Source organism: Naegleria gruberi (genome assembly GCF_000004985.1).
Source record: "Naegleria gruberi genomic scaffold NAEGRscaffold_26, whole genome shotgun sequence".
NCBI lineage: Eukaryota > Heterolobosea > Eutetramitea > Acrasida > Naegleriidae > Naegleria > Naegleria gruberi.
The window spans coordinates 173,434-189,712 of record NW_003163301.1 but is presented as its reverse complement, the minus strand read 5'-3'; the positions used below and the strand labels follow the sequence as shown (position 1 = coordinate 189,712).

General features: G+C 34.0%; 8 protein-coding genes across 8 annotated transcripts; 2 read left to right on the top strand and 6 right to left on the bottom strand.

Moving 5' to 3' along the window:
- Window positions 1-338: 338 nt before the first annotated feature.
- Window positions 339-1,745, top strand: NAEGRDRAFT_49364 (uncharacterized protein; the record flags this gene model as incomplete). Its single annotated transcript, XM_002676777.1, has 1 exon — window positions 339-1,745. The coding sequence occupies one exon, from the start codon at window positions 339-341 to the stop codon at window positions 1,743-1,745; it is 1,407 nt and encodes a 468-aa protein (XP_002676823.1).
- Window positions 1,746-2,013: 268 nt separating this feature from the next.
- NAEGRDRAFT_68008 (uncharacterized protein) lies at window positions 2,014-2,399 on the bottom strand (the record flags this gene model as incomplete). Its single annotated transcript, XM_002676678.1, has 2 exons — window positions 2,014-2,242; window positions 2,284-2,399. 2 exons carry the CDS (start codon window positions 2,397-2,399, stop codon window positions 2,014-2,016), a joined length of 345 nt encoding a protein of 114 aa, XP_002676724.1.
- Window positions 2,400-4,498: 2,099 nt separating this feature from the next.
- On the bottom strand, window positions 4,499-5,071 carry NAEGRDRAFT_68007 (uncharacterized protein; the record flags this gene model as incomplete). Its single annotated transcript, XM_002676677.1, has 1 exon — window positions 4,499-5,071. The coding sequence occupies one exon, from the start codon at window positions 5,069-5,071 to the stop codon at window positions 4,499-4,501; it is 573 nt and encodes a 190-aa protein (XP_002676723.1).
- Window positions 5,072-5,698: 627 nt separating this feature from the next.
- Window positions 5,699-7,405, bottom strand: NAEGRDRAFT_68006 (uncharacterized protein; the record flags this gene model as incomplete). Its single annotated transcript, XM_002676676.1, has 1 exon — window positions 5,699-7,405. One exon carries the CDS (start codon window positions 7,403-7,405, stop codon window positions 5,699-5,701), a length of 1,707 nt encoding a protein of 568 aa, XP_002676722.1.
- Window positions 7,406-7,884: 479 nt separating this feature from the next.
- On the bottom strand, window positions 7,885-9,951 carry NAEGRDRAFT_49362 (uncharacterized protein; the record flags this gene model as incomplete). The annotated part of the gene is made up of 1 exon (XM_002676675.1): window positions 7,885-9,951. The coding sequence occupies one exon, from the start codon at window positions 9,949-9,951 to the stop codon at window positions 7,885-7,887; it is 2,067 nt and encodes a 688-aa protein (XP_002676721.1).
- An 817-nt stretch (window positions 9,952-10,768) lies between these two features.
- On the top strand, window positions 10,769-11,741 carry NAEGRDRAFT_68004 (uncharacterized protein; the record flags this gene model as incomplete). Its single annotated transcript, XM_002676776.1, has 3 exons — window positions 10,769-11,053; window positions 11,121-11,334; window positions 11,425-11,741. 3 exons carry the CDS (start codon window positions 10,769-10,771, stop codon window positions 11,739-11,741), a joined length of 816 nt encoding a protein of 271 aa, XP_002676822.1.
- A 10-nt stretch (window positions 11,742-11,751) lies between these two features.
- On the bottom strand, window positions 11,752-13,507 carry NAEGRDRAFT_79892 (uncharacterized protein; the record flags this gene model as incomplete). Its single annotated transcript, XM_002676674.1, has 5 exons — window positions 11,752-12,118; window positions 12,170-12,285; window positions 12,373-12,602; window positions 12,671-12,780; window positions 12,828-13,507. 5 exons carry the CDS (start codon window positions 13,505-13,507, stop codon window positions 11,869-11,871), a joined length of 1,386 nt encoding a protein of 461 aa, XP_002676720.1. The 3' UTR covers window positions 11,752-11,868.
- A 324-nt stretch (window positions 13,508-13,831) lies between these two features.
- On the bottom strand, window positions 13,832-16,047 carry NAEGRDRAFT_68002 (uncharacterized protein; the record flags this gene model as incomplete). The annotated part of the gene is made up of 2 exons (XM_002676673.1): window positions 13,832-15,828; window positions 15,867-16,047. The coding sequence occupies 2 exons, from the start codon at window positions 16,045-16,047 to the stop codon at window positions 13,832-13,834; spliced, it is 2,178 nt and encodes a 725-aa protein (XP_002676719.1).
- Between the last annotated feature and the right edge of the window lie 232 nt (window positions 16,048-16,279).

Sequence of the window (16,279 nt, the reverse complement as noted above, 5' to 3'; positions counted from 1 at the left end):
GTTAATGGCTACGGCCATATCACGATGAATGCACCTCATCCCGTCCGATTTGAGAAGTTAAGCATCGTCGAGCCACATCAGTACTGAGGTTGGAGACAACTTGGGAACCTGTGGTGCTGTAGTCTTTTTGCTTTCATTATATATAATGCACCAGATTGAATATTGTCCAAGACTTCTTTAAATGGAAAACTAATTTCTGGGAAAAAGATCACGTTAATAGCTTGGAAATTTTCACTTCAGAATTTTTGTCTGCAAATGATTCAGAATCTAGCCAATATAATCAATACTTTGAATATCAACATGTTGGGAGAGCTGTGATGAACATTCTGATTGTAAACATGACCATGAACATTCTTGTTGTAATCATGAACATTATCATAAATTATTCCAAAAAACAGTCGAAAAAAACTTCAAACTCCATCTTCGTTACAATAAAAGTGCAACTCGCGATTAGTAAACCTCACCAAAAAAAAATGCCACCAAAGAGAAAAGCCACCACAAAAAAAGCACCAAAGAAGAACCAAAAATCAGCATCCAATAAATCATCATCAAGACTCTATGAAAAATTCTTACAGGAGGAAAAGAAAAGAATTGAACAAGTAGATGAACACATGCTCAAGTTTGTTGAATCAACTTGTTATGAAAATTATCAAAAGAATGATGATAAGAAAGTACGAAATTATGATGAATTTTGTGATTTGATGATGGATGTATTGGTAAGAAAGAAGAGAAAATATGAAATGGAACGTGTACCTTCTTTAATCAAATCATTACCACCAGAAGTTGTTGCCTATTCGATTGTTCCATTTATGGATTTGGAAAGTGTATTGAATGGATCAGTGTTTTTGGTTTGTCGTTCTTGGTATGAAGGTATGATTGATGAGGAAAGAATGTGGCAAGAATTGTTTTGTAGATTGTGGGATATGACATTGGAAAGTTTGAAAAATTGGACTAAATGGCCAACACAATACGATAGCAATGATACATATGTAGAAATTAACAGAACTACTCGTTTTACAACAAAACCAACTATATTTAAAAAGAGTGGCAAGGAGATGATTAAAAAGCACTCATATCAATTTATGAAGGAATTTTGTTTGTTAAAACACGCAAGTTTTAACAAACATTCAAGAATTGGACCTGTGAGAGCTTTCTTTTTAACTACCCATCAGGATAGTAGTTATGCTGATACTACTCTTATTGCACCATCCCTTTATTCAAGATTTCACATTACATCTGTAGATCACAAGTTGACCTATATTAGTGTAACTGATGATGGAGATACTAACAATACAATATCAACTATTCACTTTACATTGGATTATTACACTGCACTCATTCCTTTTTCTATGAGGATTGATGTTGACTATAGTGTTTCCTATGGTGGTGAAGCTCATGAAAAAGGTATTTCTATTTCTGTATCTAGATTACACAGTGATCAAGCTAGTGACTTGAAAAAACCAAAAAACCAAACTAAACTCATCTTGAAACAAAGTGAGGGGAATGGAGCTGACGAGGAAGAGGAGAATGATGAGGATGAAGAATCTGAACAAGACGAAACTGATGGGGATGAACAAAGAGGTTTATCAAATAGAGAACAAGCTATTTCAACATTTAAGAAAGAATGGATTGGACAAGATTTTGTAAAGATTGATGATGATGGTCAATGTTGGTTGTTCAAATTTATTTCAACATTGGGCATTAATTTGCTGGATGAAGCATTGTACAGAATTAATGATAGATAATTTTCAATAAAGAAAAATGATTCAACAAAGACAGCAAAACTGTCCTTGTTGCCTTCACTATTCAATCACTCAAAGACTGTAGTGGGATTGTCACCATTCCTGTCCATTTAATCTAATTGCACAAATTGATATGATTAAACGACTAAATATTCATGACCACTTGCACAAGTCTAGGTTGTAATTTCATTAAGAAAACAGATTCTAATGGACTCACATCTGTGCTTTACTATTAGCAAAATTGATTCAAAAATTTGCAGATTTGTTTCAATTATTTACGCTTGTAGAGGTCAACTTTCTTATACTTCTTTCCACCTCTTCTATTCTTTCTGTTCTTCTTTCTATAAGTGTCAATTCTTCTCTTCTTATTCAATCTTCTCTTCTTTCCGTAAACATCAATCTTCTTTCTAATAATTCTCTTCTTTCCAAATTTCTTCAATCCTCTTCTCTTTCTTCCATAGGTGTCAATGTACTTGTTGAGCTTCTTGTTGAGTTTGAATCTCTTAAGATTTCTCTTCTTGTTTTATTCTTTTTAATGTACAAGGAAAGAGTTGAGGCAGCAGTTGTTGATTCTTCAGCAGAAACTCCAGAAGTGAAGGAAAGTGCAAGAATTGCCAAAGTCAATGCAATCAATAAGATTGAAACGAATCTTTTCATTTTTTGTTTGTTGATTGTTTTCAAGAAGTGAAACATGTTCCAGTTTTTAAAGATTTGAAAGGTTTCGTTTGATTAGTATATATTGATTTTTTTGGTATGAAAGAAGATGAATAATGTTCCAAAAAGAGAGTAGCCACAGATTTTGGACATTGTTCATTTGGTCTTTGTTAATCAGTGCGGGGAATTAAACAAGAACAGAATGAAAGAACTTCAATGGTTGGATTGTGCACATGTTCAATAGTATGTGTGGAATATCTTGGAATGAAAAAAAATCCAATATTGAAAGTACGATAAGTTGCAATATTCAATTATTATCAGTTGTTCGGACGGCTTATCCTAACTATGAAAATTTGATGGGATTTCCAAAGAATCACCAATTGAGCTTCTGTAAAATTGAGCATTTCATTGATAACCTTTCATATTACACTTTTTGTAATGGAAGCAATCTTGATTTTTCAATCATTTGATTCGTTCATTCTCATCCAGCTATGAGAACAATCGAAATAAACTTCAAACCAGAGTGAAAGTGCACAACATTGAGTGATCGCTTGATTAGAGACACGAAAAATTCTATTACTCTTAATTTAATATGACAGGTCCATTACAATCAAGAGTTTGAACAACCATCAATGATTATAAGGAATTAGAATTATCTTTTTGTACCTCTCCTATCTTTGGTTTTATGTTGTTTGGATATTCCTTGACTAGAGCGTGAAATAGTGTTGGAGGAGGAAGTGGAATTAGATGTTCTTTGATTTGGGGTTTTGTTAGATATCTTCTGTTTCATTTCCCCAGGTTTTGGAAAGACTAAGGATGTCTTTGATTTGCTTGGTCTGTTGTTTTCATAAAAGGCAATTACTTCCTTAATATCAAATCTAAACTTTGGATCTTCCTCAATCATATTCTCAATCAATTCGAAAAGGGCCTCAGATGGTTTATGATCCATAAGGTGATCCATCACTGTTTTCTTATTTGGATCGTTTTTAAGGATGATTTCATTTTGAGCGAGAGTTAAAAATTGACTTCCCAAAATGAAATGAATGATTGATCTCCCAAATGAATAAACATCACATTTGAAAGGGAATTCTACATCTTGTTCATCTTTTTGATTTTTCAATTCTGGTGCTTTAAATTCAAATGTTCCCCTGTCACTGATCACATAATTAGTGAGCTCACTCTTACATAATCCATAATCAGCCAAAACAAGATGAAAATCATGTCCACTCTTTAGAATAATGTTTTCCAATTTAAAATCTCTAGACAGTTGTAGGTAATGGACATTTGTTGCTCTGACCAATATTTTTTTACAAGTCTAAAAGGCTTGGCTTGGGGACAACAAAAACGGGACATGAAGAAAGTGTTGGAGGACAATGTTATTTCTCAAGATGTTGTTGTTGTTGCACCAATAGTGAAATCCTGTGTTGGAAAACAACCAAAAAGTGAAGAGAGGTTTGGTTTTTTTTGTTTGATGAAATTAAAGTTTATTTGATGAAAGTGTAACGTCTTCTTTCGTGGCGCCAACTAATGTAACGGTTTATTCTCGACTTGTAACATTTTTTAAAATCGCAAGCTAAAAATGGCTGGAGTTTCGACTTGGCCAAAAAAAATTTGGGGACAAAATTTTATCTACCTACAACTGTCTAAAAATCTCTATGAATGGTAAAATGTGGATATGAATTCATGTAATTGAGAGCTTTTGACATTTGATTAATAAAATCCCAAACTCTTTCCTCATGCAATTCTTTAACATTTTTTCGGTATTGTACCAAGTTTTGCTCGCCAACATATTCACTGAATAAATAATAATGTGTAGCAGAAGTGAAATTTCTTATTAGAAAGGTTTTCATCAAGTGCTTATGATTAAAGTTTCTTCTACTTTCTGCTTCAGCATGGTTTGACTTTAGTACAGCTTTAACTACGAACAGTTCAACTTTCCGTGTTGCTGAAGAATTATGAATTGTTACCTTTGCAAAAACATATTAGAAACCAAAATCCGAAACCAACCTTGAAGACACAGTCAACAATTTCTTCAATTTTGTCTTGTTCAATATTCAAGTTTTTGGCAATCGTGTAAATGTGCTGATTACTTGTCATTTTTTTTATTTGTTAAAACCCCAATATCTAAAAAAGCCAGTCTGAGGTTTAGATTTTTGTTTCTGGACACCTGTGGAGGTTCTTTGTAAGGATTTTAATTCTTCTTCAGATTCAGTACTAGAATCTCGTTTGGTTTGCTTTTGCTTTGGTTTATTCTTGTTTCTGATAAGTACTCCAACTTGATCTAGTGATAGTCTTTCTTCAGGATTTTCTTTAATCATTTTCTTGATTAAATCTATGAGTGATGAGGATATTTTTGGTTGACTTGTTGCAACCATTTCCATCAGTTGTTCATTTGAAATATTATGTTTAAATTTTGTTCCAATAATTAGTTGAATTATTGATTTTCCGAAAGAATACACATCACACTTTTCAGTCAAACCATTGAAAAGTTCAGGTGCTTGGAATCCAAGAGTTCCTCCAAGTATGTTGAGGTTTACAGATTCTTCATTATTCGAAAGTCCAAAATCTCCCAACACTAAACGAAAATCATGATGACTTTTTACAAAAATGTTTGCAAGTTTGAAATCTCCATGACAGATATATTTTGAATGCATATGGGTTAGTGCCTTGTACATCTGCTTGATCATTTTCCATACTAATTCCTCTTCTATATTTTCCAAGTTTCGTCTATAATCACACAGATTAGTTTCTCCAACATATTCGCTCACAATATAGTGGTATTCACCATCTATAAAGGTTTTCTCTGGATATATTGCAAGCAGATGAGGATGTGAGAAGTGTCTTTTAGCTTCTTTTTTTGCTCTTTCACTAGAGTTGACTATTTTCACAACAAGAATTTCACTTTTAGTGTGAACCTAAATGTGATTTCTAATAATTAATGGTCAATGAAACAAACCTTGAATACCTCACCACTTGAGCCTTGTCCTAGTTTTGAAATGTCAACAACTGGTCCCAATTTTTCGCAAATTTTTACCTTGTAGGTTTCTTCTATTTCACTTTTTGAATAGTTTGATATTTTGCTACTAGTTTCGGATGGTTGATTTCTTCCTTCCCTTTCATCATTGATTCTGTTTTCTTCTCGCAAATTATCGACGGTGCGAATTACTACAGACAATATCTTTTTCAAGGGCTCAATAAATGTAAACATTTTTTTGACAACTAAACCTGTCATATTGTAAAGTATTTATTTTTCAAATAAGGAGTGGTAGCTATTTTTGTCAAATTGAAATCGAAATTGGAAATTAATTTCTGGTTGTTTGATAAACATTGGCAAAGGCTGATTTACAAAATCTTGCAATACTTGCTCTACCAATGCTAGTTGAAAATCTGTTATTGCCCAAACTATAGTATAATTTAAGCTTTTCATAGTCAACAGCTAGAGGTCTTCTAACATCCAAATTGACATTCAAAAAGAGCTGTTTGAGATTCTTGGCCTTGTCAGTAATTCTCTCCAAACATTCAATAGAATCTGGTTTTCCCCAAAAACTGTCCTCATCATCTATCATTAATTCTAAAACCCAGAGATGACTCAATAGTTCATCCAATTTTTCAAAAAATGATATATTCTCAATTCCCCTAATAACGAGATGGATCAAGTTTGGAAATCTTTTCAAAAACTCATTCAAGAACATGCTGGTACTATCTTCGAAATCTAAAAAGTATTCATCTCCAAGATCATTGGTATGTGATTGATTGCTCTCAATATTTATCCTCAAAAATTTAACATTTGGGAAGTAGACCTGTCCTAGATCATAATTATAAGGGATGGATCCTGAAAAATTAACAAACTCAATTTCTTTAGGGATTTCAAAGTTCATAAACGTAGAAAAGTGGGTCACATCTCTAATGTCTAATACTTGATAGTGAGATAGGTTACTGACCAATTCTTCAACTTCTTCCTCATCTTCTACTTCAAATTGATACGAGCTATTATAATCCATACAAAATCCTAACTTTTTCGAATTGGTATTGAAAATATCCATTTCAAATTTTACATGAGAGTTTCTGAAATTATAAGGGAGTGCCAAATCTTTACAGTCCATGTCAAAATCTCTGAACATTTTCTCACTGAGTTGCATCATTTTGTGGAATGCAAGATCCATGAATCCATTTTCTTGATGAGAAATAAATTCCTCATCTGATTTTGTCAAGTTGAGTCTGCACAATCGCCTTCTGAACAATTCTGCCAGGTAGTCATTAGATTGGGCAGGATCATTGTCTGAATCAATCAATTCAACTTCATCATCGAATTGTTCGACTGTCTCTCCCACTTTCAGAGGTTGTAAATAACCCAATTCTCTCGAAATAATCAATCGTTGCATATTGGCCAATTGCTCTCTTTCAAACCAAGAAATTCTGCCCTGGGCTAGAACTAGATTGGTAAAGTTTGTACATCTTAGAAGGAGTAATATCTTTTCAAAATGGGTGTAGGCCATCTTGTAAAATTCCTCAAACTTAGAATCCTGGAACTTTCCTCTCTTATTCATTTCACTAATGAGATGATGGAGTGGAAATACACTTTCCTTTGGTGGAATTAATTTAAAGAGGGCAAGAAGAGCATCATGTTCAGATTCCACATGTAAATGATGTTTCACAATATTCCAATAAAATTCGTCTTCCTTACACAATTCCACACGACCAACGAGGAAGGAGAATATGTGAACCAACTGCTGACTCGTCAATTTGTTCCAGTTCACAAGTTTGTAATTCTTTTCACTTATTCTTGTCCCTTCCTCATGCTGTTGCTCCTCACCTACAGTCTCTTCATTTGATGAGTAAATATTCGAAACAGTTACAATACTAGAATTTTCCCAAGAAACCATAATCCCACTCTGTCTACTATTAAATTCCCCACTAAACATGGAATGTGAATCAGAGAATAACTCTGCTCCATGCACACCACTACCCTCTGAAAACAACGCTGATCTATTATCACTTTCTAAAAACATCCATTTTTCCTTTTTAATTTCCACTAGAAATTAATCAAAACAAACCTGATATTACTGTGGGTGGTTGTTGTTGATGTTTCTCTTCATATAAATGATGGTGATGAGTGTGATGATTCATCATCAACAATGGCGAAGGAGAAACATCATCTAAATTTCTTCTTTTATCATTCATGATCAAAACCTCCCAAATAACTTGATCCGATTAATCCTATTTGATCAAATTCTTTCTCTCTATTATCTGACTTGTATTCTTCAATGTACTAACTCGTCGCTTCTTGAAGATGACAATTATTTACAGCTCGTGGTTATCTGTGCTGAACTTTTCGCGCTTTTTTTTGTGTTATGATTTTAAAATGTGCGCGAAGTTGTTTTTGGATTCTCGACGCTACTAAGCGATATAAATTTCACATTAGATCAGTGGATTAAGGAATTACTTTGGGTTGGATGAGATTTACAGTGAAAAGGTAAAATTTTTCAATTTATAGATTGTTCCACATGGATGGATCGTGACCACTTGCTGTGCTTGAGGTGAGTTTCTTATAGGCCTTGTTATTAAGGAAGGTCAATCTCATGGTACAAGTGACACACATGGCAACTATGAGAACAACTAGGAAACCAATGGAAATTCCCAAAACAACTGCAAAGAAGAGAGTGGTAGAGATGGTTCCAGTGTAGAAGGTTGAGTAGACATAGACTCCCTCGTAAATATCTGAAACTTGGAAGACTAACTTGTTGAAGGAAGATGATCCAGTGAAATTGAATTGTAATTGATCTAGGCATTGAGTGTTGACTTGTTGAACATTTGGATTAGTTGAATCCAATGTTATTAAGCTAGTTAGTATTTGGCTTCCACAATCTGATTTTCCTTTCACTGGTGAATTGACAATTGTTGGTGGGAGAGAAAATGGAATGGTGACAAGTTTGTGATTTGTTCCACTGAGAGAGCTCTCAAAATCAGTAGGATAATCAGAAGTCATATAAGTATCTGCATCAGCATCAATAACCAAAATTGGAATATTTGTTGGATTGGAGAAGGACGTGTCAATTTTAGGAGTGTAGATTTCTGGGCCCTCCCAGTGATGTGTTGCATTCCAAACTTGAGCCAGTTTCAAATCAAAACCTGTATTTACATAGGAATGAGCCATATCTTCAGAAATTTCACTCTCTGTCTGGTGAGATTCCTTCCAAAACTCTGAAAAGACAATATTGTAAAATACAGAATCACTATCCAACAAATAGTTAGTGGCATATGATTTGGATTCAACATATGTTGCATAATATTTGACCAAATTGTACAAGATGTGAACATCCTTACTGTCATCACATCTATTGAATCGGTAAATAATGGCAGGAATGATTGCTTGCCCATTCCTTGTCCTCATCAATGAACCGAATATTCTTGTTAAATTGTAGAATGGAAGTTTGGAAGAAACAAGGCCACATGGAGTGTTTGGTACAGTTCCATGTCCACCATCAGACTCTCCACCTCCACTACCTCCACCACCTCCACCTCCACTCATCACTGAATGTCCTGATGAATGAGAATCAAAATCTACATTGTAAACCTTCTTCATTGTACTTTTCAATAATGCATAGACATCTTGTCCTCCCAATTTTTCATAACACGTCTTGTCATACTTATCAGCAAGTGTTTTATCCGAGCAAAATTTCAACACATTTTTGAAAGTATCAATCATGACTGAATCAATATCATTCAAATGAAACTTTTTAGTGAATGGATTCTCAATCATAATTCCCTTAATTGAATTTAACATGGTCAAATCATTTAATTCAGTAAATCTCAAAGTTTTCATAATCCAAAAAGCTCCATAATAATATCCATACATGTAATGAATTGAATCACTGTACATTGTCTTGACCATTTTCATTACTTTCAACAAGTCAATTGCAGCATTATCCGAAGAATAAACCAGAGTTTCAAGTTTTGACAAATCTTGCACACATTTTGGCCATTCCTTTTTAGTAATATAATAACCACCATCACTAGAAGGTGATTCTGCTTGACTTGATTGACAAGATAATCTATCACTTCTTCCAACACCTCGATGTTCGACACTATAAATGGAATATTGATAATTGTCAGTTCTGTTATACAGTTCAGAGATGAAATATTTAACCATTTCCACATCGAGGTGAATGGTTGAGTGACCAGGTCCAAATCCACCTCCTGGAATAAACCAAACTATTTTTCTTGGCAGATTAGTTTCGTCTCGTTTTCTAATTCTCTTGATGAAGAGTGAAGTTATATCTGTGGTGTTAGTTTCGTATTGGAAAGGGACTCGAGCAAAAGCACATTCTGCCACCAACTGATCATACTTTTTCGTGTTTAATTGCCCAGAAGTGTAATATTCGAAAGGACATTCTACAAATTCTTCTAGTTTCGTTTCAGAAGATAACGTGTTGGCCTCCACATTCCTTCCTGTTGTCATCATGATGATTAGCATCACTACCAGTAGCAACGACACCTGAAACACCTGACCTCGCATGTTGAAGGAAGAAACTGGTGTTGCAGATACTTTCGGCATGTTTCCAATATAAATTAAAATCAGGCTATTTTTTTAGATTCTTATTCTTCATCGCCATCTCCTTTTGATTAGAATCGATAACTCCTGAAAGGTGTAAACACCTGATCTGTCTAATGATTGCTGTCACACTGCTTCTTGTCAGATGTGAAATTGTTAATTTATCTCTGAAATTTGTTTACTGTAAAACCCCATCCGTAAGACTTATGCTCGGGTTAACAACAGAATAACCAAACACAAAAAAAAGTGTCGAAACCCTACCACTTGCGGACTACTAAATCAAATATTAGAAACCAATAAAAAAGATAATTTCTCAAAAGTATTGTTTAATCTTGTTTATTAAAATATAATGTTGTTTTGAACTGGTTCGATATTTTGTTGCAGTAGTGCGCAGCTGAACAAAAACCATTTCAAAAATTATAATATTGGCAAAAAAACAAGCGACATGCCACTTGTTGCGTTGTTTCTTTTTTTTTAATTAAATTTAGAAAGTCTTATAGGATGAATGAGTCTTACGGCTGGGGTTTTACAGTACACACAATCTAGAAATGTTGATTTTGGCGTATTGTAAAATGAGTTCCTCCCGAGAACTGTTCTCTAATACAATTTTAAATAGTTTCGTAATAAAATAGAGTTTCTTCTCGTGCGGATGGATAAATTTCAGCAGGAAATCCAAGGTAAATTTCATCCTTACTACAAAACTACAAATTCTCTTTTAACCTATGCTATGCGCATTCATTATTGTGCGAGGATTGTTTGCAATTCTTTAAATACTTGACCTATATTAGTAGATGAAAAGTAATAATTCAAAGTAAAAAAAATGTTAAAGTCACTTGGTTTGGCTTGGAATCAAGCAATGGTTAGAGATGAGTTATTTGAGGTTGATTTGAGTGGAAAGGTCTGTTTAGTAACTGGTGCAACAATTGGTGGAATTGGTTATGAAACTGCTAAGAAAATGTATCAATTGGGATGTCATGTTGTTGTGGTGTGTAGAAGTGATAAGAATGGAAAGGAAGCTTGTGATTTGATGGAAAAGGAATGTTCTGGAATGAAAGGGATTGGAATTGTAGAGTACATGTTGATGGATTTGAGTGATTTGAAAAGTGTTAGTCAATTTGTTAAGCAATTCAAGGAAAAATTTAGTCAATTGGATTATTTGTTTAATAATGCAGGCAGGAGTGATGGCATGTCCTTACAATGTAACTGCACAAGGAATTGAAATTCAATTTGCTACCAATCATTTGGGTCATTTCCTTTTGACCATTTCCTTGATGGAATTGATTGAGAAAGTTGCTGGAAGAATTATCAATGTTGCTTCTATTGGTTCTAAACTTTACGTTAGCTCGGAAAATGATATCAATAGCTTTAGCTCATTCTCTTTAGAAAGTGTTTTGAACAATGGTGAGAAATTGACCAAACCTTTCAAATAATATAGTCGTTCCAAATTAGCTAATGTTTTATTCACACGAAAGTTAGTAAGAAACTTTAAATCTTCAAATTCAAAAGTCAGCACCTTCACCTTACATCCAGGAGGTGTTAAAACTAATCTGCAAAAAAGTCATAATGGTTTCGCTGCTGAGATTATTAACTGGATTTTGAACCCACTTTTTAAGACTCCATATGAAGGAGCTCAAACAAGTCTTCAAGTTGCATTGGCTCCTCTTAGTCAACTGGAAAATGGAGGTTATTATATGGAATGCCAATTGGATGAGGCTAGTCCATTTGCTGATGATGTTAAATTGCAAGATACATTGTGGGAAACTAGCATGACTTTGGTTAAGGATTATTTGTAAATGGAAAATTCAATAAATTATTTGTATTTTTATTGATTACATCATTATATCTGTGGAAAAGTTTTGGCCAACGTGTTTGGAATTTGAATGTTAGTAAAGGATTTTTTGTAATGCCTATTTCTGTACTTTACAAAAATACAGAGACGGCTTTAATGTGAATGTCATGCAAATATTTTCTACTATTGGAGAGCAATGAGAAATGATCCAAAATGTCATGAGATGGTTTTCTATAAATTACAGTATTGTAATATCCACAAGCCATGTGAATTTCATCCAGATTTCTCAATTCTCTATTTGAAAATAATTCACTCAACTTGATTGAATGTTCAATAGATGATTTTTCAGGACTTCCCAATTGAGTTTTATCATTATTTCCTCTAAAAATTCCAATATTATTAATATGAAAGTTTACAATGTTGAAAACTCACCTCAAAATACAATTACCATCCATTGAAATGGCACATGAAAAATCCTCTCCACTATACAACTTGATGATCTTTTCATTGTAATGAATAGGAGTCATATCTTCCACTTGTTTAAAATTCTGAATGAATTGATTCATATTATTAATTCCACAAAAGTATATGGAACCGTCCTCCAATTGAACCACTGTACTATCCCCTCCACATACTACATCCTTAATAGGAGAGAATCTTGTACTTGGGAAGTACCTCTCTCCAATGTCTATAAAAATAGTTTGCGAATTATTTTGGAAAGCTCCATATTGTTTGGAGGAACAATCTCCTGCACCAAATAATTGACCATTTTCTAAGAGAATTACAAAATGAAAGCCTCCAGCACTAATCTTTTTGATTCTTTCTTTAAAACAGTGGAGTGGTACATACGGAACGTGTCTACTGCCTGTTAAAGATATTTAAAATTTCAAAAATGCAAATTGTAAAATTTACAAAATTTCCAAATATACTTACTTATCAAACTTGGATGACCATGCTCATAAACCCAATTCTGTCCAATCATTCTCAATTCACGATGATTCAACACAAACATTGAAAATGAAAAACAGCAACACAAGTGAGTTCTATAAAACTAATTTCACACCCAATCACTCCATCATTAATTACTTACATTTCATCCTGACCTTCCTTTCTATGATAATCAATCTCAAAAGGTTCCATAAAATCGCCTCTCCATTCCAAATCATTGGTACTAGTTCCACTCGTCTCTAAATTTGCTCTCTGAAAGAATATTTGATTATAGTCATTGGTTCCAAATCCAAATAATCGATTATCTGTAGTTGCAAATAATGTAAAATGAGCTCCACATTCAACTAACTTGACATTTGTGTTTTCTGGAAGTTTGACTTGAACCAGTTGTTTTTTAGGAAATGTGTTGATTGAAAAATCGGAAAGATTAACTCCTAATTGACCATGAGAATTGGCTCCCATGGAATAGAGTGATCCATCATTGAGTAGGACAACTAGAAAATCACTTCCACAAGATATTTTTCTAATAAATGTCGGAAAAAATCTAGACGAAACTTGTGAATGATGACTCAAATCGTAGGAAGTCAAAGGTTTCGTCTGCTTGTTTTGATCGATTTGATGTTCATTCCCTTCATTTTCTAATGGTTCTGCTTGTTCTGCTTCTGCTGTTGTTTCTACTTGTAATAAATAAGTCACATCGTTTGGAATTCGAATCTGGACTAAATTTGTGGAAGGTTTATTTGATGAATCATCGAGAGATTCTACTTGTCCGTATGATGATTCTGTTACGTTTTGACCACATAGAAAGAATGATATTGTCATTTTTTTTTTAAGTTTTGTGAAAAAGACATGACTTGAAAGTTACCAAATTGGGAACATTGGCAACTACAAACTTTCTGATTCTTTGCTTTAGGTGCGAATAGATTGTAGCTAAAATTTTGATTTAATTAGAAACTATTTTCAATTATCATTATAAAAAGTTGTTTCGTTAACTTCATTCTCATATTAATTTAATGTGTTTTGTAAAGTTTCTAATAAAAATTGAAAGATTATTCTCTTCGTGTAATGCTATGTTTCCCTACTCTAATATTGAATGATATTTTATTCAGAATATTAAATATGCTACAATAGAGTAGAATTAATGAGCTATTTAGACAAGGCACGACTGATGATTTTGTAACGAATTTGCCAATCCTTTCTCTCAATTCCAAATCCAGTCAAAACACGACCACTTGGAACGCAGACATGGTGTCTGTCCAAGAAGCAGATTTCTCTCTTTTCAGAACCCTCTTCCCATGGTGAATAGTCAGTTTGTTCACCAATGAGTGGAACCAACTCATCTTCGAGATGGACTTGAGCAGTTTGATACATGTAACGAATTTTGTCACCACTTCTTTGGAGAACAAATCCTATCAATACACGATTGTCACCTGCCTTAATCAAATGACGATCTAGGAAAGCAAGTTCTTTTTCAGCTCCTTCTTCCCAGCTGGTATGATCTTCCTTGACATGTTGAAATGAAATGCTTGATGCTCTGTTCATTTCTGTTCCCAATGGTGCTGAGTGAATTTGATAACGAATGTTATTTCCATAACGTTCGAGATGGAAGCCAAGTAATACTGAATTCTTTGGAGCTTGAACATGTTGACGATCTAGGAATAAAATTCCCTTAGTTGCACCTTCATCCCAAGTGGAATAGGTTGTGGACTTTTCACCAAGAACTACAGTGTCCTTCTTTCTCAATCCAAGTTTTATAGCCCAAGAATAATGCCAATCACTTGAATCATCTTGCATTGGTTCATTCAAACATCTCTCAACTGCAGAGATCATGAATCTTTCAAGATTTACTTTCTTATTGTCAAGAATCAAACTCAACCAAGCATTTCTTAACAATTTTGGAACAGTTTTGTAATTCTTCATAATTTCTGAATTTCGTGCTGCTACATCCCAAACAGGGGTATAAACCCAAGTGGCAGAATCATCTGGATTGAAACCATTTGAAATCAAGCAATGAGTCATATTGCTAGATCCAAGGGCTACTGTGAAGGTACTCAAATCAGTTACTTGAGGACCAATAGTTTTGTATGAAATATTACACTTATAGGTCTCACCACTGTTAAGAGCATCTGAGAAGCTTGAATTTTCAAGATTGGATGTAGTAGCCACTCCTACGCTTCCACCAATTAAAGAAGAGGCAATAGAGAAGCCTGCACTCTTCTCGGTTGCTTTGGCAAACGCTCCTTCAGCTTTTCTGATGTTAACTGCTGAAGAGAAATTAATGTCGAGTGTTTGAATGAAAATACCACCTGTAATATGATCAGTCAACAAGACATGTGAACCAAATGCAGAAAGGAAGGCCTTTGCTTTGTTATTGGTATCAATTTCTTTCAACTCTTGCAATGCATCAGCATGGATAACAAACTTGCTTGGACTCATTGAGAATGAATTCATGTTATAGAGAGCATTCTTCTCCTTAATAACACGATTAGTGATAACTTGTTCAGAATTTGTGCTGGATGAATGATGTTGGGTAGAGCTGGAGCTTGATAATGAAGCAGCACCAGCACCAGCTGAATAAAAACCAGCAATTTTGGCACTGGCAGCTGAACTTCCACCACCTGTTTCACGAAGCTTTTCAAATAAACTGTTCTCTCCTGAGGAGGTAAAAGTTGCTTCAACAATGTGTGATCTTGCTAATGGCTTTAAATCAATATCACCAAATTGTTTGGCACTTTGCTTAAAGTCGAGGAAACATCTTGCACCTCTATTACCAAACTTTTCATCATTAATAAAGTGAACTGCCTTGCAAGCACTTGATGAAGAAATGGAATTAACTAGATCAGCATTGGAAGCATAAGTTCCTTTAGTGCAACTCTCTTTGACAACATTCAACTTGCTGATGAGTGTTTCAAGTTCTGTCAACAACACATCACTAGTCTTTGGTTTCAACGTCCAACAATTATTGGTAGAAACCTTTGCAAGAGACTCGTTTAAGCTCTTCAAGGTACTTTCGTTAATGACCTTACAATCATCAACCAATTCCTTTCTCAATTTTTCAGCTTCTTCCTTTGCTTCAGCAATTCTGGCCTCTGGTGATTTGGTTTGCTGTTGATCGGCAGAATGGAGTGCCTTGAAAATCAACACTTGATGAACTTTGCAACATTAATATCGTCCATGATACCTTTCAATTCATTCTCATCGAAAGTTTGCATAACAGTGACGCTATCAACACCTTTCTTGACAAATTGTTTGGAATAATTTTGAGCAGCTTCTCCACCAATCTTTGCTGTATCTTTGAGATACATTTCAATTTCTTCAGCATCTTTACTTGTTGATACAACTTGTGTGTTAGATTCAGACATCTTTCAATTCTAATTTTTTTAATTATTACCTTGTTTCACTTACTTGTTTCTTCTCTTTTAAAGTTTTGTAAGACTGAAGCAGGAAGATTGATCAAATCACATGTTTCAGTTTACAACAATACCATTAATTATTTTTTTTTAAAAATGGAAGTTCATGTACCATTTTTACTTTATTTTAAACCTAATTTTTATTTTTTTTATGGATTAGTTGTCCCAGCGGAACTATTCATTA